Source organism: Anomaloglossus baeobatrachus, chromosome 9 (genome assembly GCF_048569485.1).
Source record: "Anomaloglossus baeobatrachus isolate aAnoBae1 chromosome 9, aAnoBae1.hap1, whole genome shotgun sequence".
In the NCBI taxonomy this organism is placed as follows: Eukaryota; Metazoa; Chordata; class Amphibia; order Anura; family Aromobatidae; genus Anomaloglossus; species Anomaloglossus baeobatrachus.
The window spans coordinates 82,651,765-82,677,671 of NC_134361.1; the positions used below are offsets into that span (position 1 = coordinate 82,651,765).

The 25,907-nt window shown below is 50.0% G+C and overlaps 1 protein-coding gene across 1 annotated transcript in view; it reads right to left on the reverse strand.

Annotated features, from left to right (window-relative positions):
- Positions 1–3,994: 3,994 nt before the first annotated feature.
- Positions 3,995–25,907, reverse strand: part of UPF3B (UPF3B regulator of nonsense mediated mRNA decay) — a 60,834-nt gene continuing 38,921 nt past the window's right edge. The window contains exons 8-11 of the mRNA XM_075323842.1: positions 11,304–11,492; positions 9,871–10,010; positions 7,305–7,620; positions 3,995–4,865 (exon numbers count right to left, since the gene is read on the reverse strand). Coding sequence (XP_075179957.1) covers positions 4,716–4,865; positions 7,305–7,620; positions 9,871–10,010; positions 11,304–11,492 — 795 coding nt within the window. The 3' untranslated portion in view covers positions 3,995–4,715. The remainder of the gene's footprint in view (positions 4,866–7,304; positions 7,621–9,870; positions 10,011–11,303; positions 11,493–25,907) is intronic.

Below are 25,907 nucleotides of genomic sequence, written 5' to 3' on the forward strand. Positions count from 1 at the left end.
AAAGACGACTCTGTTGAGGGAGGTCGACTCCCCGTCCCATTGGCGGAGAATGTCACATTGTAGTGGACGCAGATGAAACTGCGCGAAAAGAACTGCCTCCATTGCTACCATCTTACGTAGGAAGTGCATGAGGCGTCTCAATGTGTGCGACTGGTTCTTAAAGAAGAGATTGCAGCCCGTAGTGAATGCTGTTTGTCTAGCGGAAGCTTCACTATCGCTGAGAGAGTATGAAACTCCATGCCTAGATATGTTAGCGATAGGGTCGGGGTCGGATCTGACTTCAAAAAGTTGATGATCCACCCAAAACTCTAGAGAGTCTCCAGCGCAACGTTCGGGCAGTGTCGGCATGTTTCCTAAGAGAGTGCCTTGACAAGTAGATCGTCTAAATATGGGATCACAGAGTGACCCTGAGAGTGCAGGACTGTGACTACTGCTGCCCTGACCTTGGCGAAGACCAGTGGGACTGTCGCTAGCCGGAAGGTAGAGCTACGAACAGAAGGTGTTCGTCTCCTATAACGAAGCGTAGAAACGCTAGTGCTCTGGATCAATCGGCACGTGTGGATAAGCATCCTTGATGCCTAATGATGCTAGGAAATCTCCTTGGGACATTGAGGCGATGACATGGCGGAGGGATTCCATCCGGAACCGCCTGGTGTCCACGAGCTTGCTGAGCATTTTTAGATCCAGAACGGGACGGAACGGCCCGTTCTTATAGGCACCGCAAATAATTTGGGGTAAAAACCGTGACCTTGTTCCTGAAGAGGAACGGGGGTCATCACTCTTTCTGCCTATAGAGTGCACCCTGTTTGCAGAAGAGCAGCGGCTCGGCCGGGAGGTGGAGAAGTTCTGAAGAATCGAGTTGGAGGACGAGAAGTGAGCTCTATCCTGTACCCGTGAGACAGAATGTCTCACACCCAACGGTCATTGACCTATGGCAGCTAAATATCGCCAAGGCGGGTGAGCCTGCTACCGACCGAGGATGCGGAGAGAGGAGGCCGCAAGTCATGAGGAAGCCGCCTTGGAAGCGGGTTTTCAGACTGTCTCTTTTTTGGGCGTGACTGAGCCCGCCAAGAATCTGAGCTCCTCTGATCCTTTTGAGTCCACATTGGACGAGGAAAAATGGGACCTGCCCGAGCCTCGAAAAGACCGAAACCACGACTGCCTCCTGCTCTGTTGGGGTTTGTTGTGTCCGGGCTGAGGAAAGGATGAATCCTTACCCCTGGACTGTTTAATGGTTACATCCAAACGCTCACCAAACAGTCGGTCAGCAGAAAAAGGCAACTGGTTAAGCAACCTTTTTTGGAAGCAGAATCTGCCTTCCATTCACTTAACGAGCAGACCAGGCTCTGCTTAAAAACACGGAGCAGCGGAGGCTACTGCCGTACGGTTCGCAGAGTCTAGGGCAACCTGAATCGCGTAAGAAACAAATGCAGACATTTGAGAGGTTAAGGATGCCACCTGCGGCACAGATGTACGTGTAACCGTGTCAATCTGTGTAAGACAAGCTGAAATAGCTTGGAGTGCCCCAAGGGTGAGAATGCTGGAGCCAACGGTGCGCCGACAGTCTCATAGATGGATTTAGACCAGAGATCCATCTGTCTGTCAGTGGCATCTTTAAGTGCAGCTCCATCTCCCACTGCAACTATGGATCTAGCTACAAGCCTGGAGATTGGAGGATGCCGCTTGGGACACTGGGTCCAGTCCTTGACCACGTCAGGGGGCAGGGATAACGTGTATCCTAAGCCGTTTGGAGAAGCGCATATCTGGATAAGTGTGGTGTTCCTGGACTGCCTCTCTGAAGGCAGAGTGGTCCAGAAAAATACGTGAAGCTGACTCCTCCACTGGAGGAGCTGGGTGAGAAATAACCAACATTCTATTGATGGACGCTATAAGATTATTCACTATGGCGTCACCATTAGGTGTATCCAGATTGAGAGCGGTCTCAGGATCAGAATCCTGAGACGCTACTTCCGCCTCATTACACAGAGAGTCCTTCTGCTAGGACCCTGATGAAACCGAGGGCCGCTCATAGTGAGCCCGCTTAGGCTGTCTGGGACTGACGTCTGTGCAGAGCCGTGACTCTGGGATGCGTGTGACATTCCCGGAGCTGTTAGTTGTTCACACTGAGGGGGGCCATGGATCAATGATTCAACAGTGCCCATGTTGTGAGAGACATGTCCGGACTGCTAGGCTTCTAGTATCATAGCCATAGTCTCAGAAAATCTGTCAGTAAATACTGCAGACACCGTCCTCATCCTCTGGCCATTAGCAGAGACTCCGGCTGAGTTGGATATAATGGGGGTCTATGTAACCTGCCGGCCGTATAGCCGTACATGCTGTACCGGCTGCATAGAAAAACATGTGGTTCTGCACCTTTGTTTTACACAGAGAATATGCTGATAACTCCTCCGCACAATCCAGGAGGGTATATACAACGTGCGACCAAACAGTGCAATGTATATAGTACAAGCATATCTATAAGTGCACTTCTGCACTAGTGGGGTTAGCACCACAGGTGCTGCTTAACGCCTGTTGCAGCGATTGTGTGACTAACAGAATGCCAGGGTCTTCCACACTTGTCTCTGTATCGTACAGAAACTGACACTAATGGCTGCCGGCGTCCTTGTAGAGAAGGAAGCCGTGGGCGTGCCTGAGAAAGTGCGGGAATCCGGTTTCACAGTGCACACAGTGAGAGGGGTGGAGTATGCAAAACATACTCCAGCTCTCAGCGCTGCTGTGCTATGCAGCGTCACGCCCCTACCCTGACTGTCAGGCCTGTGGGCGGTAACGAAGGGAGACTAGGCCCAGAAGCCGGGGACTCGAGTTAATAAGCGCGGCCGGCATATCAGTGCTGGCCGGCGCGGAAGTCCCCGGCGCACCACAAATCCCAGCGGCGCCTTAAATAAAAATGGCAGCGGCGGTTAGCGCAGTAGTCACCCAATACACTAACACACCCAGCAACGCTGTGGTGTGCGATGGCACTAGTGCGGACAGCGCCGCTGTCCCTGGCGCACTAACACACCCAGCAGTGCTGCCGTGTGTCTGCGCGGTCCCCACAGGGACACAGAGTACCTCCATGTAGCAGGGCCATGTCCCTGAAGATACTCCGCTCCATGTCCAGCAGATACCAGGGGCTGTGGATGGAGCACGGTCTCAGTGCCTGGAGACCGATAGAATCCCACTTCACCCAGAGCCCTGTAAAAAGGGATGGGGAAGGAAGCAGCATGTGGGCTCCAGCCTCCGTACCCGCAATGGGTACCTCAACCTTAACAAACACCTCCGACATGAAGTGGGGTGAGAAGGGAGCATGCTGGGAGCCCTGTATGGGCCCTCTTTTCTTCCATCCGACATAGTCAGCAGCTGCTGCTGACTAAACAGTGGAGCTATGCGTGGATGTGTTGCCTCCTTCGCACAAAGCACAAAACTGGTGAGCCAGTGATCCCACTGGGGGTGTATAGCCAGAAGGGGAGGGGCCTTACACTTTTAAGTGTAATACTTTGTGTGGCCTCCGGAGGCAATAGCTATACACCCAATTGTCTGGGTCTCCCAATTAGGAGCGAAAAAGAAATCGTTGATCGTTGACACGTCGTTCACTTTCAAAATATTCTTCATTGTTTGGAACGCAGCAGACATATTGGTATGTTTGACACCCTGCAAGCGACAAACAACATCCACACGACCACCTTGGTCAAACAATATATCGCTGAACGATTTTGCGTCGCTTGTGCGATCGTTACGTGTGACCGCTAATAAATGACCTATGTCCGATCTTGGCAAATCGTAACTACGATCTGGGCGTGTCACATCGCTAACGAGGTCGTTAGATGAATCGTAGCGTGTAAAGCGGCCTTTACACTGCAGCATTTTCTCCACGCCTGCCTAAACCTCTTGCACAATACTGTATATAAAATAGTTATGCCAGATGCCATTCACTATGGTAAATATTGTGGCATATTGCGATTCGCTGCAGAATATAGAAATGAGAAAAGCTGAGTTTTAGACTTAAAATCCTTTTATTTTTCCTAGAAAACAAAAACATTAAGAAACTATGTAGGTAACATTTAAGATAGTTAACACTTTATTAGATCCAGGCGTGATAAAATAAGCTGCCACGTGCCTGTGAATACATCAATGTAGACCTCTCTCTCATTGCAAGTAATAAAGATCTGTGGTATGAAAATAATTAGGAAAACCAAAAATTACAGCATTAATCTGAGTCTTGTCCGTACTTTACAGCAGCGATCAGTCTGGCTTCCAGAATCTCCCATGTAAGAGAAAAGGAATAGAAAGCAAAATCTGTATTAATGCTTATACAGCAAAACTGAACAACAGGGCAAGCTCTACGGAAAAAGCCCATGTAACACACTGAGCCGAACATTCAAAAATACTGTTCTGTCATAACGCTCCGCCAATACAGGAATGGAGGACTCATATCATTAAGGCCACAAGACAAGAGATTGTAAACTTGAGGTTTTCCCCTCTCCTCTCACCACTACAGTACAATATACTACACTTTCCACCAGCAGTATGGTCGCTATCTGCACCCATTATAGATCCTGAGCCAAACTCTGCAAATCCTACACCTCACAGGCGCTGGTATGCCTCGCCTCCACACATCGCTCCCGATTCCTTCTCTGTGAAGGCACTTCTGGATTGCAGAGTTTTTTTTTCTTTGGTTGTCACAACGGGCAGGACACTCCAAGTCTTCCAGCGTCTTACTCGTCCTTCTGTGAATCATTGGTCTCACTCTCCTGCTTCTTCTCAGTAGTCTGGTCGCCGGATTTGGGAGGACTCTCATCATCACATTGTGTTAACCTGCTCCTGCTTCTTGCCCCAGGCTGATATAACTGCATTGCAGGGCGATCCTTAAAAAGAAAAGAAAAAAAAAAAAATAGTACTGAACGTCATAGTGATTGCAATGGTTAAAGGGAATCTGTCAGCAGGTTTTTGCTACATAATTAGAAACCAGTATGATGTAGGGACCGAGACCCTGATTCCAGCCATATGTTGCTTATAGAGCAGTGCGGTGTGGTGCTGCTTCAATAAAATTAATGTTTTAATCAGCAGATTATCACTACAGGACTAGGTGTCTTGTGCCATGTAGTCCTCTGCTCCGTGTAATGCCGCCCCCCTACTGATTAGCAGCTTGTTGCCAATGCACAGTGTACACAGAAAGCCGTCAATTAATAGTGTGGAAGGCTATACAGGGCTCAGCATTCAAGCATTGCATTTGTAGATTGTAAGCTCTCACGAGCAGGGTTGTATTTGTTGCTTTAATTATTGTATTTTCTATAACTATTGCTTGAATATGAACCTCTGAATTGTATAGCGCTGCGGAATATGTTGGCACTATAGATATAAACATTATTATTACACTGAAATAAATCAAAGAGGGCCACTTGATGAATAAAGGCAACAACTCTACAATTGAATAAAACTAGGAAAAAAGAGTCTTTCAGTTTGCCCAGTAGCGAAATATACCCACACAAGCCATATTGTGAAAATATATAAATATTTATTATAAAGGCTGTAAGGGAAAACAATACATAGGCATACATAAATATACACAAACATAGGACCAAGGGAATTGGTGCTGGAGGGGAAACCCCACGTGTCCCAAGCATTCATTCAGGAGAACAGGTCTCTACTGAGTAGCGGCAGACATACCATAATAAAGTGACATCAGGCAGAAAAAGCTCAAGGAGAGTAAGAATGGCCAAGAAAGGCACACGGAGCGAAACACGTGTTGGGACGCCTGGTCCCCACGTGTTACCCTGGCCCTCGGCATCATATCCTTCTGGTAGGTTTTGCTCGGCTTTGGCTAACAACTGCATTGGCCTTTCTTGGCCATTCTTACTCTCCTTGAGCTTTTTCTGCCTGATGTCACTTTATTATGGTATGTCTGCCGCTACTCAGTAGAGACCTGTTCTCCTGAATGAATGCTTGGGACACGTGGGGTTTCCCCTCCAGCACCAATTCCCTTGGTCCTATGTTTGTGTATATTTATGTATGCCTATGTATTGTTTTCCCTTACAGCCTTTATAATAAATATTTATATATTTTCACAATATGGCTTGTGTGGGTATATTTCGCTACTGGGCAAACTGAAAGACTCTTTTTTCCTAGTTTTATTATTATTACACTGCAATCAGGGACTCTTTACCTAAATCATGCTGCTCTCAGATTACATAGTAAAAATCTGCTGATAGGTTCCCTTTAAATGGAATCTGTCAGCAGAATTTTCGCAATTAAACTAAAAGATTCCCCCTCTGCAGCTCCTGGGCTGCATTCTAGAAAGGTTCCTGTTGCTATTGTGCCCCCTTTGAGACCTAAATAAACACTTTATAAATTCTTACGTTTTTATATGCTAATCTGGTTTTATGGTCACGAGGGCGGGCTGTATTTCGTCTGTTATTCGCACCCCTGCCGCTGTACGCCGTCCCCCATTGCTCATTTACATACATGAGGACGCCGCCCTCATGTAACTGAGTGCTCCCGAAGTCTCGCGCATGCCCATTGGCACTGTCGCGGGACTGAGCACTGTGCAAAGCGTGAACGCTGGTGAGGTGATTGTGCAGGCGCGACATTAGGGCAGTGCTGTGATTGTCATCAGCAGCGTCATCCAAGTACCCGCACATAATCTCAAGCCCGTCTCGTCTCCTCTATTGATCGGTGGTGTGCTGCTCCTCCCATCTATTTCCTGCTCCAGGGAAAGATGAGTAATAGGTAACGTGGTTCATATGGCCAGCGTTTGCGCATAGCGGTGGAGGCAGACGGAAAAGCGCGGGTACGAGATTATGGGCGGGTACTTCGATGGCGCTGCTGACGACAATCACAGCGCCGCCCATAATCTCGCGTCTGCGCAACACATCACCAGCGTTCACGCTTTGCACAGTGCTCAGTCCCGCGACAGTGCCACTGGGCATGCGCGAGAAGCACACAGTTGCATGAGGAGGGCGTCCTCATGTATGTAGATGAGCAATGGGGGATGGCGTACAGCGGCAGGGGTGTGAATAACGGACAAAATACAGCCCGCCCCCATGACCATAAAACCACATTATAAATTCTTACCTTTTGTATGCTAAAGTGTTTATTTAGGTCTCAAAGGGGGCACAATAGCAAGAGGAAGCTTTCTAGAATGCAGCCCAGGAGCAGCAGAGGGGGAATCTTTTAGTTTAATTGCGAAAATACTGCTGACAGGTTCCCTTTAAAGGATTTAAAGCCACAGGCAATGATTGATGCTGCTGTACAAACTTGTGTTTTTTTTACACCCCCTGATACCAAACAAAGACCACCAATCCCACCTTGTTCCTTATGCGATCTCTTTTGGCCATATCTTCTTTTTTTTCTTCTCGGGAGGGACGTTCAGCCTTCTCAGGTGTTGACTGGGATTCGCTAAAATCCGGCTTCCTCACCCTCTCCCTTACTACTTCCCGTTCTCTTCTAAAGTCATCATCACGTCTTCGGAAACTTCGCTCTTTCTCATAGCGATCCCTCTGCTTACGACGGTCATCTTCATGATATCGTAGTTTCTCCTTTTCCCTGGGACGTCGCTCTAGATCAAAATCTCTCTCTCTGTAATCCTTATCTCTATAATCCTTCACATAATCATCTTCACATCTGCACGAGGAAAACACAAAACTTCACATAAAAAAAAAACAAAAAACGATGCTTTTGGAGAAAAAAAAACAAATTACCTACTTAAAAGGGAACCTGTCACCATTTTTTTTCCCTATTAAACCAAAAATATCCCCTTCTGCAGCTCCTGGGCTGCATTCTAGGAAGGTGCACCTTGTTGCTGGCCCCCCCTTGCAGACCCCTAAAAGAACTTTATAAAATCTTACCGTTTGCTATGCAAATGAATTTGGTTGGCCAGATGGGCGGGCTCTAATTCGGTTCCTGTTCCCCCTCCTGATGCTATTCATCGTTGCCCAGTCATGATTTACATGGATGATGCCGCTGGAGTCTTGCGCAGGAGCAATGACCCTATCGCGGGGCTGAGCATAAAGTTTCTCTTGTGCACACGCTGGTGATGTAGTTGTGCAGGCGCGAGATTAAGGGCGGCGCTGTGTATGACCTCACGAGTGTCATCTGTCATCCTTGTACCCACCAATAGTCTCACGCCTGCGCAACTACATCACCGGCGCTCGCGAGAGGGGAAACGTTATGCTCAGCCCCGCAATAGGGGTGCAGCAAAATGCGCCTGCACAAGACTCCAGCAGCGTGGGACGGAATAATCCAAGTAAATCATGACTGGAGGATGGCGAATAGCGGCAGGAGGGGGAACAGGAGCCGAATTAGAGCCCGCCCATTTGGCCAACCAAACTCATTTGCATAGAAAACGGTAAGATTTTATAAAAGTTCTTTAAGGGGTCTGCAAGGGGGGCCAGCATCAAGGTGCACCTTTCTAGAATGCAGTCCAGGAGCTGCAGAAGGTGATACTTTTGGTTTAATAGGGAAAAAAACTGGGGACAGGTTCCTTTTAAATACTTTTCAGAAACATGACGCCTACATAAAGGAGTAATTCAGGATGGGTTTTCCAATTTTAAGTCTCCTCTATAATCTATAAAGCTTAGACATCATAAAATAACAGTTTCCTAAAATAGTTTTAGCTGAGTATCTCAATATACAAACAGGAAAATGTCATTTATACACATACCCAACATGAAGGAAATCAAATCAGCAGACTATGGGCAGCCAAGTAAGAGCTGACAAATAGCCTGGGATTATTATAATTGCCATGCTATAATCTATATATATAATTGCCTTATTCTGTCTGTCTGTCTGTCTTGCTCCAAAATTGTGTCCTTACGGTGACACAAAGCTGATTGGCCGCTCGCCTCGCCTCCGCCCCCCCCCACGGATTGGTCGCTCGCCTCGGCCTGGCCCCGCCCTCCGCATGGATTGGCCACTCGCATCGCCAGACATAACCTTGCGCTGCTGGGATCGTGACGGAGCCGGTGAACGCTGGTAACCATTATACACATCGGGTAACTAAGGTCCCTTAGTTACCCGATGTGTATCATAGTTACCAGCGTACACCGGCTCCCGGTACACATGTGCAGGGAGTCGGCATTATACTCCTCTCCCCCCAGGACTACTCCTCCTATTATAGTCCTCCTATTATATTCCTCTCTGAGTATAATAGGAGAACTATTATAGCATGGGGGATGGAGCACGATGGGGTGCGCAGCATGGGGGATGTAGCACGATGGGGTGCGCAGCATGGGGGATGTAGCACGATGGGGGGTGCGCAGCATGGGGAGTGCGCAGCATGGGGGATGGAGCACGATGGGGAGTGCGCAGCATGGGGGATGGAGCACGATGGGGGGTGGGCAGCATGGGGGATGGAGCACAATGGGAGGTGCACACCTCCCCCCAACACACACACACACACACACACACACACACACACTGGGAACCACAAACACCGCCATACACAGACAACGCCGCACACACCCACACACACACACACACACAACACCCAACACACAAACACCGCGGCATACATAAATATACGCACATACCGCACAACACACATTGCACAAAACATACCTCCCCCCAAAACACACCACACCCACACAAACCGCGCAACGCACACACACAACGCTACAGACACAAACACTTGGTAACTACACACAACAACATCTATATAATATATATATATATATATATATATATATATATATATATATATATATATATATATATATATATATATATATATATATATAAACAAAAATCATACATGAACTACACAATACGTAAATTCTAGAATACCCGATGCGTAGAATCGGGCCACCTTCTAGTGTATGATAATCACTAACAAATTAGCGTAGGCTGACAAGAGAGAAGATGGGAATAACTTACCGTTTTAGCTTTTCTTCTCCAGTTTCTGCATCGGATCTTTTGGGAGTTGACACGCGCTCTTCTCTCACACTCTCCTTCTCCAGCTTTCTGGGTTTAAACTTCTTTTCTGGTTCATCATCTTTCTCAGGCTTCCTAAGAAGCTTTGGAGACAACAAAATTAGCATTTCAGTAACAGCAAGTAAAAGCACTGTCTTACATAGCAAAAAACTGCTGTCAGATTCCCTTTAATAGTCACTTGTAATGACATTAAAAAGAGGTTAGTCACTACTGAACACCAATTATTAAAGGGAACTTGTCAAGTCTCAAAACACTATTAACTTGCAGATATGGGGTTAATCTGCAGGTTAAATTCATTTAAATGCTGTCTGGCCGATGTACTTAAAGCCCGGCTGCTGGGAGGAATTGAACTTTATTCCTGCTGCCACCCTAAAGCTATAGCTAGCGATGTCGTGCGCGATAGCACCCGCCCCCGTCGTACGTGCGATATGTGGTGATCGCTGCCGTAGCGAACATTATCGCTACGGAAGCGTCACACACACATACCTTGTCAGCGACGTCGCTGTGACCGCCGAACAAGCTTTCCTTCAAGAAGGAGGGGCGTTCGGCGTCATAGCGACGTCACTAAGCGGCCGGCCATTAGAAGCGGAGGGGCGGAGATGAGCGGCCGGACATCCCGCCCACCTCCTTCCTTCCTCATTGCCAGCGGGACGGAGGTAAGGAGATATTCGTCGCTCCTGCGGTGTCACACACAGCGATGTGTGATGCCGCAGGAACGAGGAACAACATCGCTACTCACCTGACAACGATTTTTTGTAATTAAACGACCTCTCCAAAACAAACGATTTTTTGCGATTGTTTTAGGTCGCTCCAGCCTGCCACACGCTGCGACGTCGCTAACGACGCCGGATGTGCGTCACAAACACTGTGACCCCGACAATAGATCGTTAGCAATGTCGCAGCGTGTAAAGCCCCCTTTAGTCTTTCAGCCATAGGGGCGGGCTTTCAATCACAGCTCAGTACATAGTATTGCAAAAATCTCAATCTCCTCTGAAGTCTAGGAGATTATGTGTTTCAGTGGGGCTCTGTGATTACAGGCATGGAGATCTTCAAGTGACCTCAGATTGTCATAGCAACCCAATAGTGCCCCGAAATTGCATCACGGGGGCACCGATGGGTGCAGGGGATGACATGCCCCCATGCCGGCTTACAGTTAATGCTGCTGTCAGATTGGCATTTAACAGTTGTGGGCAGAGCTTAGCTCCCCCTGCAGCTGTTAGAGGCAGGTCCTGGCTGTGCGTCTCAGCCATTGTCTGCTAGGTTCACAGGGTACATACAACAGCTCCTGACCTGCGCCATACATGTACGGCGGGTGTCGGGAAAGGGCTAAAGTTCCCTGAATTGTAAATCACATTCCCATGTGTGATTCTACACACCTTAATCTTAGGCTCATCCTTTCCTCTTTCAGTTTCTTTCTCTGGAGTCTTTTCATATTTCTTTTGTTTTTCCGCTTCTTTCTTTTTTCTTCTTTCATCCTCCTTCCACTTCCTTCTCTCTTCTTCGCGCAATCGTTTACGCTCAAGTTCTCTCCTTCTCCTCTCTTCACGCTTTTCATCTCTTATTCTCTGAAAAGTCAAGTATAAAAAGGATTATAAAAGCCTCTAGTCATCCTAAGGCCTAACCATTGTCTTAAATTTTATTTCATAAACCAATAGTGAAAATAAGCAATTTTGTGATATATCTGATCAGACAAGTCTGCTTCTTTCTCTGCGAAAACTGATCAGTCATTATCAAAACTCTCAATTCTGAGATAAAATCTGTTTTCAGTGAAGACTTTCCCCTTATTTTCCCCCCTCACCTCTTTCCCATAGACATTATTTTTTTTTATTATTATTATTATTATTATTTTTCTGTCCACATAGACATTTGAGGGCTTGTTTTTTACAGGACAGGTTGTACTTTTGAATGACATTTATTTTACCACAGAGTCTATTGAAAAATGGGAAAAAAATTCCAAATTAGGAAAAATTGTGAACCCCCCCAACCCGATTGATGAAGCCATGTGATGGCTTATTTTTTGCAAAACAAGACAAAGTTTTTATTGACACCATCTTTTAATAGATACGATGTTGTGATCGCTTGTTACATCATTTTTGTGGTATTGCAGGGACCAAAAAACCCCCCAAAAAAATACAAAAAAAAACCCCAAAAAAGAAGGGAATTTTGTTTACTTACCGTAAATTCCTTTTCTTCTAGCTCCAATTGGGAGACCCAGACAGTGGGTGTATAGCTACTGCCTCTGGAGGCCGCACAAAGAACTACACTTAAAAGTGTAAGGCCCCTCCCCTTCTGGCTATACACCCTCCCGTAGGAGTACGGATTCCTCAGTTTTAGTACCAAAGCAAGGAGGAGGAAAGCCAATAACAGTTTCAAAAACAAATTCAATCCGATAACAAGATCGGAGAACTTAAGAAACAACATGAACAACATGTGCACCCGAAAAACGAAACCCTAAGAACAAATAGGGCGGGTGCTGGGTCTCCCAATTGGAGCTAGAAGAAAAGGAATTTACGGTAAGTAAACAAAATTCCCTTCTTCTTTTTCGCTCCTAATTGGGAGACCCAGACAGTGGGACGTCCAAAAGCAGTCCCTGGGTGGGTAAAAAGATACCACATGAACGGGCTGTCAGACAGCCTCTTCCTACAGGTGGGCCACCGCCGCCTGAAGGACCTGTCTACCTAGGCTGGCATCTGCCGAAGCGTAGGTATGCACTTGATAGTGTTTGGTAAACGTGTGCAGACTCGACCAGGTAGCCGCCTGGCACACTTGCTGAGCCGTAGCCTGATGCCGCAATGCCCAGGACGCACCCACGGCTCTGGTAGAATGGGCCTTCAGTCCAGATGGAATCGGAAGCCCAGCAGAACGGTATGTGTGAAGAATTGGTTCCTTGATCCACCGCGCCAGGGTGGATTTGGAAGCTTGCGATCCCTTATGCTGCCCAGCGACTAGGACAAAGAGCGCATCAGAACGGCGTAGAGACGCCGTGCGAGAAATGTAAATCCTGAGTGCTCTCACCAGGTCCAACAGATGTAAACCCTTTTCAAATTGGTGAACTGGATGCGGACACAAAGATGGCAAAGTGATATCCTGATTGAGATGAAAGGAAGAAACCACCTTGGGAGAAAACTCTGGAATTGGACGCAGTACTACCTTGTCTTGGTGAAACACCAGGAAGGGAGATTTGCAAGATAACGCCGCTAGCTCGGACACTCTTCGAAGAGACGTGACCGCCACAAGAAAAACTACCTTTTGTGAAAGCCGAGAAAGGGGAACCTCTTTCAAAGGCTCGAAAGGCGGCTTCTGGAGAGCAATGAGAACCTTGTTCAGATCCCAGGGTTCCAATGGCCGTCTGTAAGGAGGAACGATATGACAAACTCCTTGGAGAAACGTGCGTACTTTAGAAAGCCGTGCCAAGCGCTTCTGAAAGAATACTGATAGCGCGGAGACTTGACCCTTAAGAGAGCTAAGCGACAAACCTTTTTCCAACCCAGACTGCAGGAAGGAAAGAAAAATTGGCAATGCAAATGGCCAGGGAGAAAACCCTTGAGCCAAGCACCACGCTAAGAATATCTTCCACGTCCTGTGATAGATCTTAGCTGAGGATGGTTTTCTAGCCTGTCTCATTGTGGCAACAACTTCATGAGATAAACCTGAGGCCGCTAGGATCCAGGACTCAATGGCCACACAGTCAGGTTCAGGGCCGCAGAATTCAGATGGAAAAACGGCCCTTGAGACAGCAAATCTGGACGGTCTGGTAGTGTCCACGGTTGGCCTACCGTGAGGTGCCACAGATCCGGGTACCACGACCTCCTTGGCCAGTCTGGAGCGACGAGAATGGCGCGGCGACAGTCGGACCTGATTTTGCGGAGCACTCTGGGCAACAATGCCAGAGGTGGGAACACATACGGTAGCCGGAACTGCGACCAATCTTGAACTAAGGCGTCTGCCGCCAGAGCTCGGTGATCGTGAGACCGTGCCATGAAAACCGGGACTTTGTTGTTGTGCCGTGACGCCATCAGATCGACGTCCGGCATCCCCCAGCGGCGACAGATCTCCTGAAACACGTCCGGGTGAAGGGACCATTCCCCTGCGTCCATGCCCTGGCGACTGAGAAAGTCTGCTTCCCAGTTTTCTACGCCTGGGATGTGGACTGCGGATATGGTGGATGCCGTGTCTTCCACCCACGTCAGAATCCGCCGGACTTCCTGGAAGGCTTGCCGACTGCGTGTTCCCCCTTGGTGGTTGATGTATGCCACCGCTGTGGAGTTGTCCGACTGAATTCGGATCTGCTTGCCTTCCAGCCACTGTTGGAAGGCTCGCAGGGCAAGATAGATTGCTCTGATTTCCAGAACATTGATCTGCAGAGTGGACTCTTCCTGAGTCCACGTCCCCTGAGCCCTGTGGTGGAGAAACACCGCTCCCCACCCTGATAGGCTCGCATCCGTCGTGACCACTGCCCAGGACGGGGGAAGGAACGACTTTCCCTGTGACAATGAGGTGGGGAGAAGCCACCAACGCAGAGAGTCCTTGGCAGTCTGAGAGAGGGAGACAGTCCTGTCGAGGGACGTCGATTTCCCATCCCATTGGCGTAGAATGTCCCATTGTAGAGGGCGCAGATGAAACTGCGCGAACGGGACTGCCTCCATTGCTGCTACCATCTTTCCTAGGAAATGCATGAGGCGCCTCAGCGAGTGCGACTGGCTCTGAAGGAGAGATTGCACTCCAGTCCGTAGCGAGCACTGCTTGTCCAGTGGAAGCTTCACTATCGCTGAGAGAGTATGAAACTCCATGCCAAGATAAGTCAGAGATTGGGTCGGGGTTAGATGAGACTTTGGAAAGTTGATAATCCACCCGAAACTCTGGAGAGTGTCTAGTGCCACCTTCAGACTGTGTTGGCATGCCTCTTGAGAGGGTGCCTTTATAAGCAGGTCGTCTAGATACGGGATGACCGAGTGACCCTGCGAGTGCAGAACAGCTACTACTGCTGCCATGACTTTGGTGAAGACCCGGGGGGCTGTTGCCAGACCGAAAGGTAACGCTACGAACTGCAGGTGTTCGTCGTGTATGACGAAGCGTAGGAAACGCTGATGCTCTGGTGCAATCGGCACGTGGAGATACGCATCTTTGATATCTATTGATGCTAGAAAATCTCCTTGAGACATTGAGGCTATGACGGAGCGTAGGGATTCCATCCGGAACCTCCTGACTTTTACGTGTCTGTTGAGCAACTTTAGATCCAGGACGGGTCGATACGATCCGTCCTTTTTTGGGACCACAAACAGATTGGAGTAAAAACCGTGACCTTGTTCCTGAAGAGGGACGGAGGTCACCACTCCTTCCGCCTTTAGAGCGGCCACCGCCTGCAACAGAGCATCGGCTCGGTCTGGTGGTGGAGAAGTTCTGAAGAAACGAGTTGGCGGACGAGAACTGAACTCTATCCTGTACCCGTGAGACAGAATATCCCTCACCCAACGGTCTTTGACGCGTGACAGCCAAATGTCGCCAAAGTGGGAAAGCCTCCCACCGACCGCGGGTGTGGGAATCGGAGACCGCAAGTCAGGAGGACGCCGTCTTGGCAACGGTTCCTCCGGCTGTCCTTTTTGGGCGTGACTGAGACCTCCAAGAATCTGAGCGTCTCTGGTCTTTTTGAGTCTTTTTTGACGAGGCGAATTGGGACCTGCCCGGTCCTCGAAAGGACCGATAACCAGACTGACCCTTCCTCTGTTGGGGTTTGTTTTGTCTGTGTTGCGGTAAGGATGAGTCCTTACCCTTGGAGTGTTTGATGATTTCATCCAAACGCTCTCCAAACAATCGGTCACGAGAAAAAGGCAAATTGGTTAAGCACTTCTTGGAATGAGAATCTGCTTTCCAATGTCTCAACCACAGGGCCCTACGCAAAACAACGGAGTTGGCTGACGCCACTGCCGTGCGGCTTGTAGCGTCAAGAACAGCATTAATCGCGTACGACGCGAATGCCGCCATTTGCGAGGTCAATGGTGCTACCTGCGGGGCAAATGCACGTGTGACTGAGTCGACTTGCGCAAGCCCGGCTGAGATAGCTTGGAGTGCCCATACGGCCGCAAAAGAAGGCGCTAATGACGCTCCAATCGCTTCATAGATGGATTTCAGCCAGAGCTCCATCTGCCTGTCAGTGGCATCTTTAAGTGCCGCTCCATCTTCAACTGCAACCAAGGATCTAGCTGCAAGCCTGGAAATTGGAGGATCCACTTTTGGACACTGGGTCCAACCCTTGACCACCTCAGGGGGAAAAGGATAGCGTGTATCTTTAAGCCGTTTAGAAAAACGCCTTTCAGGATAAGCGTGGGGTTTCTGGATTGCGTCTCTAAAGTCAGCGTGGTCCAGAAAAGTGCTTAATGTACGCTTAGGGTATCTGAAATGGATTCTCTCGTGCTGCGAAGCTGACTCCTCTACAAGAGGAGCTGGTGGGGAAATATTTAACATCTTATTGATGTTAAATATAAGATCATTAACTATGGCGTCACCATCTGGTGTATCTAGATTGAGAGCGGTCCCAGGATCAGAATCCTGGTCAGTTACGTCCGCCTCATCACCCATAGATTCATCTCGCTGGGATCCTGACCATTGAGATGAATGTGAAGGCCCGTCATAGCGAGCCCGCTTAGGCTGCCCTGGGCCATCGTCCGAGTCAGAGTCTTCACCCTGAGGTGTATATGCCCGTCCCGGAGCTTGGAGGTAACTCAGCTGAGGGGGACCAGGGGGCAATGATTGCACAGTGTCCGTGGCCTGAAGTACAGGCCTAGCTCGCAATGTGTCAAGAATTTGTGACATAGTGAGAGACATTCTGTCAGCAAAAGCTGCAAACTCAGTTCCTGTCACTTGGACAGCATTCACAGGTGGTACACCCTGGGTCACGTCCAGCAGAGGCCCCGGCTGTGCAAGCGCCGCAGGGGCCGAGCACTGCACACAATGGGGGTCCGTGGAGCCTGCCGGTAGAAAAGTCCCACATGCGGTGCAGGAAGCATATAATGTCTGTGCCTTGGCACCCTTGCGTTTTACGGACGACATGCTGCTGGCTCTCTGCAATGTGAGAGAGTCTATAGCCAAAGGGCGACCAGCGCTATGTAATACCAAGTATTTGTAAAAACAGAATACTAAGAATACTACTGGCACAAGAGGGGGTGAGCCCTGAGGGCTGCTTACCGCCCGCTGAATAGCGGGTAAGAGGCGAAGAATTCCTTGTCTGGGTCTCCCCGGCTCCCCTCTGCAGCTCAGCGTGTCAGCAGGAATGGCTGCCGGCGTCTGTGGAGAGGGGCGGTCCGTGGGAGTTCCCAAACAAAAGTGCGGGAAACAGTGTCCCCTCTGTGCCGATTGTGAGGGCTGGAGTATGTAAAAACGACTCCAGCCCTCGGCGCTGATGCACTGGCCAGCGTCCCGCCCCTCTCCTGACTGGCAGGTCTGGGGGCGGGAACGAACGGAAGCAGGCCGCAAAAGCCGGGGACTCGAGTTATCAGCGCGGCCGCCGTAAAAGCGCGGGCCGCGCTGAAGTCCCCGGCGCACCACAAGTGCCAGCCGCGCCGCAGTCCCAGCGGCCGGCGCGACCGATTCCCAGAAGTGTGCCTGCTTCAGCGAAGCTGAATGAGGCCATGGCACAAGCGCCGCAGCGCTGATGTCCCCCGGCGCACTACAACACCCAGCATGCTGCGGTGTGAGCGCCAAATGCACGGGGACACAGAGTACCTTGAGGAAGCAGGGCCATGTCCCTGATGTACTCCGCTCCATCCAGCATCTTCTCCAGGGGCTGTAGATGGAGCACGGTCTCAGTGCCTGGAGACCAGTAAATCCCACTTCACCCAGAGCCCTGTAAAAAGGGATGGGGAAGGAATCAGCATGTGGGCTCCTGCCGCCGTACCCGCAATGGGTACCTCAACCTTACAAACACCTCCGACATACAGTGGGGTGAGAAGGGAGCATGCTGGGAGCCCTGTATGGGCCCTCTTTTCTTCCATCCGACATAGTCAGCAGCTGCTGCTGACTAAAAACAATGGAGCTATGCGTGCGTGTCTGACCTCCTGCGCACAAAGCTAAAACTGAGGAATCCGTACTCCTACGGGAGGGTGTATAGCCAGAAGGGGAGGGGCCTTACACTTTTAAGTGTAGTACTTTGTGCGGCCTCCAGAGGCAGTAGCTATACACCCACTGTCTGGGTCTCCCAATTAGGAGCGAAAAAGAAGAAGGGAATTTTGTTTACTTACCGTAAATTCCTTTTCTTCTAGCTCCAATTGGGAGACCCAGACAATTGGGGTGTATAGCTATGCCTCCGGAGGCCACACAAAGTATTACACTAAAAGTGTAAAGCCCCTCCCCTTCAGCCTATACACCCCGCGTACTGCTACGGGCTCATCAGTTTTGGTGCAAAAGCCAGAAGGAGGAAAAAATTATAAACTGGTTTAAAGTAAATTCAATCCGAAGGAATATCGGAGAACTGAAACCATTTAACATGAACAACATGTGTATACAAAAACAGGGGCGGGTGCTGGGTCTCCCAATTGGAGCTAGAAGAAAAGGAATTTACGGTAAGTAAACAAAATTCCCTTCTTCTTTGTCGCTCCTAATTGGGAGACCCAGACAATTGGGACGTCCAAAAGCAGTCCCTGGGTGGGTAAATAATACCTCATAATAGAGCCGTAACGGCTCCGTCCTACAGGTGGGCAACTGCCGCCTGAAGGACTCGCCTACCTAGGCTGGCATCTGCCGAAGCATAGGTATGCACCTGATAGTGCTTCGTGAAAGTGTGCAGGCTCGACCAGGTAGCTGCCTGACACACCTGCTGAGCCGTAGCCTGGTGTCGCAAGGCCCAGGACGCTCCCACGGCCCTGGTAGAATGGGCCTTCAGTCCTGAGGGAACCGGAAGCCCCGAGGAACGGTAAGCTTCGAGAATTGGTTCCTTGATCCACCGAGCCAGGGTTGATTTGGAAGCTTGTGTCCCTTTACGCTGGCCAGCGACAAGGACAAAGAGTGCATCGGAGCGGCGCAGGGGCGCCGTACGAGAAATGTAGAGTCTGAGTGCTCTCACCAGATCTAACAAGTGCAAATCCTTTTCACATTGGTGAACTGGATGAGGACAAAACGAGGGTAAGGAGATGTCCTGATTGAGATGAAAAGGGGATACCACCTTAGGGAGGAAATCTTGGCGGACGTTGGTTTCCTAGCCTGTCTCATAGTGGCAATGACCTCTTGAGATAATCCTGAAGACGCTAGGATCCAGGACTCAATGGCCACACAGTCAGGTTGAGGGCCGCAGAATTCAGATGGAAAAACGGCCCTTGAGATAGCAAATCTGGTCGGTCTGGCAGTGCCCACGGTTGGCCGACCGTGAGATGCCACAGATCCGGGTACCACGACCTCCTCGGCCAGTCTGGAGCGACGAGGATGGCGCGGCGGCAGTCGGCCCTTATCTTGCGTAACACTCTGGGCAACAGAGCCAGAGGAGGAAACACATAAGGAAGCTGAAACTGCGACCAATCCTGAACTAAGGCGTCTGCCGCCAGAGCTCTGTGATCTTGAGATCGAGCCATGAATGTTGGGACCTTGTTGTTGTGCCGTGACGCCATTAGGTCGACGTCCGGCATCCCCCAGCGGCAACAGATCTCCTGAAACACGTCCGGGTGAAGGGACCATTCCCCTGCGTCCATGCCCTGGCGACTGAGAAAGTCTGCTTCCCAGTTTTCTACGCCCGGGATGTGAACTGCGGATATGGTGGATGCTGTGGCTTCCACCCACAGCAGAATCCTCCGGACTTCCTGGAAGGCTTGCCGACTGCGTGTCCCACCTTGGTGGTTGATGTAAGCCACCGCTGTGGAGTTGTCCGACTGAATTCGGATCTGCTTGCCTTCCAGCCACTGCTGGAACGCTTTTAGGGCAAGATACACTGCCCTGATCTCCAGAACATTGATCTGAAGTGAGGACTCTTGCTGAGTCCACGTACCCTGAGCCCTGTGGTGGAGAAAAACTGCCCCCCACCCTGACAGGCTCGCGTCCGTCGTGACCACCGCCCAGGATGGGGGTAGGAAGGATTTTCCTTTCGATAATAAGGTGGGAAGAAGCCACCACCGAAGGGAAGCTTTGGTTGCTTGAGAGAGGGAGACGTTCCTGTCTAGGGACGTCGGCCTCCTGTCCCACTTGCGTAGGATGTCCCATTGAAGAGGACGCAGGTGAAACTGCGCGAAAGGAACTGCTTCCATTGCTGCCACCATCTTCCCCAGGAAGTGCATGAGGCGCCTCAAGGGGTGTGACCGACCTTGAAGGAGAGATTGTACCCCTGTCTGTAGTGAACGCTGTTTGTCCAGCGGAAGCTTCACTATCGCTGGAAGAGTATGAAACTCCATGCCAAGATATGTCAGTGATTGGACCGGTGTCAGATTTGACTTTGGAAAATTGATGATCCACCCGAAACTCTGGAGAATCTCCAGAGTAACGTTGAGGCTGTGTTGGCATGCCTCTTGAGAGGGTGCCTTGACCAGCAGATCGTCTAAGTAAGGTATCACTGAGTGACCCTGAGAGTGGAGGACCGCAACTACTGTAGCCATGACCTTGGTGAAAACCCTTGGGGCTGTCGCCAGGCTGAACGGCAGTGCCGCGAACTGAAGGTGTTCGTCTCCTATGGCGAAGCGCAAGAAGCGCTGATGCTCTGGAGCAATTGGTACGTGGAGATAAGCATCCTTGATATCGATCGATGCTAGGAAATCTCCTTGGGACATTGAGGCGATGACGGAGCGGAGGGATTCCATCCGGAACCGCCTGGTCCTTACGTGTTTGTTGAGCAGTTTTAGGTCCAAAACAGGACGGAAGGACCTGTCCTTCTTTGGAACCACAAACAGGTTGGAGTAGAAACCGTGACCCTGTTGCTGAAGAGGAACCGGGACCACCACTCCTTCTGCCTTCAGAATGCCCACCGCCTGCAGAAGAGCCTCGGCTCGCTCGGGAGGCGGAGATGTTCTGAAGAATCGAGTCGGAGGACGAGAGCTGAACTCTATCCTGTAACCGTGAGACAAAATGTCTCTCACCCAACGGTCTTTTACTTGTGGCAGCCAGGTGTCGCAAAAGCGGGAGAGCCTGCCACCGATCGAGGATGCGGTGTGAGGAGGCCGTAAGTCATGAGGAAGCCGCCTTGGTAGCGGCACCTCCGGCGGTCTTTTTAGGGCGTGATTTAGACCGCCATGCGTCGGAGTTCCTCTGATCCTTCTGAGGCCTTTTGGACGAGGAGAATTGGGACCTGCCCGTACCCCGAAAGGACCGAAACCTCGACTGTCCCCTCCTCTGTTGGGGTGTTTTTGGTTTGGCTTGGGGTAAGGATGTTTCCTTTCCCTTGGATTGTTTGATGATTTCATCCAATCTCTCACCAAACAAACGGTCGCCAGAAAATGGCAATCCAGTTAAGCACTTTTTGGAAGCCGAATCTGCCTTCCATTCCCGCAGCCACAAGGCCCTGCGTATTGCCACCGAATTGACGGCTGCAACTGCCGTACGGGTCGCAGAGTCCAGGACAGCATTAATAGCGTAGGACGCAAATGCCGACGTTTGAGAGGTTATGGACGCCACCTGCGGCGCAGACGTACGTGTGAGTGCGTCAATTTGCGCCTGACCAGCTGAGATAGCTTGGAGTGCCCATACGGCTGCGAATGCTGGAGCAAAAGACGCGCCGATAGCTTCATAGATGGATTTCAACCAGAGCTCCATCTGTCTGTCAGTGGCATCCTTGAGTGAAGCTCCATCTTCCACTGCAACTATGGATCTAGCCGCCAGTCTGGAGATTGGAGGATCCACCTTGGGACACTGAGTCCAGCCCTTGACCACGTCAGGGGGGGAAAGGGTAACGTGTATCCTTAAGGCGCTTGGAAAAACGCTTATCTGGACAAGCTCGGTGTTTCTGGACTGCCTCTCTGAAGTCAGAGTGGTCCAGAAACATACTCCTTGTACGCTTGGGAAACCTGAAACGGAATTTCTCCTGCTGAGAGGCTGACTCCTCCACTGGAAGAGCCGAGGGAGAAAAATCCAACATTTGATGTATGGACGCGATAAGATCATTCACTATGGCGTCCCCATCAGGAGTATCAAGGTTGAGAGCGGCCTCAGGATCAGAATCCTGATCAGCTACCTCCGCTTCATCTTCTGAGACCCTGAACAATGTGATGAGGTCGAGGGGATTTCCCAGCGAGCTCGCTTAGTCGGTCTGGGGCTGCGGTCCGTGTCAGAGACCTCACCCTGGGATCCATGGGACACCCCGGGAAGACATTGCTGTTCCCACTGAGGGGAACCAGGGGACAATGATTCCACAGTGCCCCTGGCTTGAGATGCCGGCCTGGACTGCAAGGCTTCTAATATCTTAGCCATAGTCTCAGAAAGTCTTTCAGTAAAAACTGCAAACTCCGTCCCTGTCACCTGGACAGTGTCAACAGGTGGTTCTCCCTGGGCCACCCTTAGCAGAGGCTCTGGCTGAGAAAGTGCCACAGGGGCCGAGCATTGCACACAATGAGGGTCAGTGGAACCTGCCGGCAGTATAGCCGTACATGCTGCACAGGCAGCATAGTAAGTCTGTGCTTTGGCACCCTTGCCATTTGTGGACGACATGCTGTTGTCTCCTCTGAGCAATACAGGAGGGTATATAGCCACAAATCAACAGTGCACCATACAGTGTAAAGTATAGACTATAATCATATAAACTATAAGTACACTTCTGCACTAGTGGGGCCAGCACCACAGGTGCTGCTTACCGCCTGCGCAAAGCGTTTGTGTGGGCACCAGAATTCCTGCCTGGGTCTCTTTGAGCTTGTCTCTCCTCTCCAGCGTTAGCAGAGCTGAGAGGAATGGCTGCCAGCGTCCTGAGGAGAGGAGGGAGCCGTGGGCGTGACCCAGAAAAGTGCGGGAACTGGTGCCCCACTGTGCAGAGTGAGGGGGTGGAGTATGCAAAGCATGCTCCAGCCCTCAGTGCTGCCGTCCTGTACAGCGTCCCGCCCTTCCCTTGACTGGCAGGGCTGGGGGCGGGAAGAAAGACACAAACACACTCAGCGACGCTGAAGTGTATAGTGGCACAAATGCAGCCAGCGCTGCTGTCCCCGGTGCACTAGCACACCCAGCAATGCTGGAGTGTTGCTGTGCGCGGTCCCCACGGGGACACAGAGTACCTCCAAGTAGCAGGGCCATGTCCCTGAACGATACTCGGCTCCTATCCAGCAGGGTCCTCAGGAGCTGTGGATGGAGCACGGTCTCCTGTGCCTGGAGACCGATGGGATCCCACTTCACCCAGAGCCCTAATTGAGGGATGGGGAAGGAAAGCAGCATGTGGGCTCCAGCCTCCGTACCCGCAATGGATACCTCAACCTTAACAACACCGCCGACAAGAGTGGGGTGAGAAGGGAGCATGCTGGGGGCCCTGTTATGGGCCCTCTTTTCTTCCATTCGACATAGTCAGCAGCTGCTGCTGACTAAGCTGTGGAGCTATGCGTGGATGTCTGACCTCCTTCGCACAAAGCATAAAAACTGATGAGCCCGTAGCAGTACGGGGGGTGTATAGGCTGAAGGGGAGGGGCTTTACACTTTTAGTGTAATACTTTGTGTGGCCTCCGGAGGCATAGCTATACACCCCAATTGTCTGGGTCTCCCAATTAGGAGCGACAAAGAAAACTTAATTGTTGTTGAATTATTTTTTTTGTTTACCGATCGTGTTATTTTTATATTTTGACAATTCGAACTTTTCTGAACGCGCCGATATCACAAATGTATGTTTTTAATTATTTTTAATGGGGTAAAGGAGGGGTGATTTAAATTTTCTTTTTTTTTTATTTTTCCACATTTAAAAAAAAAGAAAATGTTCCTTTTCACTGGTTTAAGTAGTTTCTTTTGGGGGACTTGAAGCTGCGATTGTCTGATCACTTGTGCTATATACAGCAATTACACAGCACTGCTGTATATAGTGAATATAGTGAAAGGTTTGAAAGGAGAGCTGCTATGAGAAGCACGGAGGTCTTCAGCAGACACCCTGCTGTCATAGCAATCCATCGGTGACCCGCAATCACGTGGCGGATGTGCTGATGGGAATTAAGATTGCCGCACCCTCATGCTGGCGCACGTTACATGCAGTTGTCAGAATTTGACAGCGGGATTTAACAGGTTAACAATAGCTGGCACAGCTCCGCTCCACCATTTGATAGAGGCACGTCCTGGCTGTGACACACAGCCACTATCAGCCGAGCATCGGGAGGGTCACACCGTGAGCCTGCTACATACACCCGCTTCAGACTTGTGCGGTACATGTACAGCAGATGTCATGAAGGGGTTAATTCTCCAAAACCATAGGTCAGCCGTTAGTTAAAAGCCAGGTTCATAGATGGAGATGTAGCTTCAGCTTTTCATTCAGTTTTAGATAGAAACGGGTGACAGAAGGGAGCTTAAAAGGAGTCAGTCAATACAAACTTACAGTATAAACCATGCACATAGCCCCATAACAATGGTACCTTTGGTGCCAATTGCTGCCTCCAATCTGCAGAAACTGATGTTTAAATAGAGTATGCTAATTAGAAGGCTCAGTGCACCTTTTGTGTGGGCGAAAGGCTTGGGGCACCATTTTTCGCTCTGGTTTTGCACGCCCTGGCTTGTCTAAAGCTTGTGCTGTCAACAGAGAAAGCTCAAGCAAACCAGAGCTGTCAATCACCAGTGAGGAAACTGGAGGGATGCAAAACCAGTGGGCGGAAGGGTGCACCGAGCCTCGCGTCCACTCCTCGAGTGCACTGAGAACCCCAATTACCACATTGATTAAACTTTAGCCTCTGCAGAACAAAAGTAGTAATTCGATCATTAAAATGTGAGATTTTTCTAGGGGCTCTTTCCCCTACAAGCCCATGTGCTTAGTTTATATTGTCAGTTTGGAAACACAATGAAGCACCAACTAAAACATGTCTCTGCACTGTTGGTAAACCTCACTACCTTTTTCTGCGTATAGCAGTAATGTGTCTTGCTAGCTGCACAATGTGAGAGAGTCAGAGACAAACTCTATGGAAAACAGCTAACATAACACTATAATAAATGATAGCTTGTTCCTGATGCCATTTTAGCTTAAGGCTATGTGCGCACGTTGCGTACAGTCACTGCAGAAATTTCTGCAGCGATCTGAAGAGCATATGTGCGCTTTAAATCGCTGCAGAAATGTCCGTAGTGAAAGCCGATTCCATGCGCTCTGCCTGCAGCTCCTGCCATAGACAGAGCAGGAGCTGCCGGCAAAGCGCAGGAAAGAAGTGACATACGCAGCGCTTCGGCAGTAGCCGAAGCGCTGCGCTCTTAAACGCCACGTGCGCACGGCCCCTGCACAATCTCCATAGACTGTGCAGGGGACGCAGGACGCATGCAGTTACGCTGCGCTACAAAGCGCAGCGTAACTGCATGTATTTACGCAACGTGCGCACATAGCCTAAAGGGAACCAACTACAGTGGAACCCCGGTTTGCGAGTATTTCGCTATACGAGCAAAACTTGATGAAAATATGTAACTCAGTTTACAAGCAATCTCTGCCATACGATCAAATACTCACCGCACACACTTCCGGGTCCGTACTTTAACTGCGCTCTGACCCGCTCTTGCAGTCCACACAAACACACACATATTATGCTCACCTTACCTTTCGTTCCATTGCCGGCCTCCTGGATTTTGAAGATCACCGCTACAGGATGTGTATCGGGTAACTATCGCGACGATGGAGGACCTTCCACTGTCAGCCACTACTCAAAGGCAGCAGTGCGCTGGCCAATCAGAGGCAAGCCGTTGACATAAGCGCTCTGGCACCGGAAGGTCCGGCATCGGTCGCAATGGTTACCCGATACACATCCTGTAGCAGCAAACTACAAGAACCATGAGGCCAGCGAGGGAATGGAAGGTAAGGTGAGCATAATGCGTGTGTTTGTGCATACGTGAAATGGCACAATAGGGGACCAGGATGGGACATCGCACAA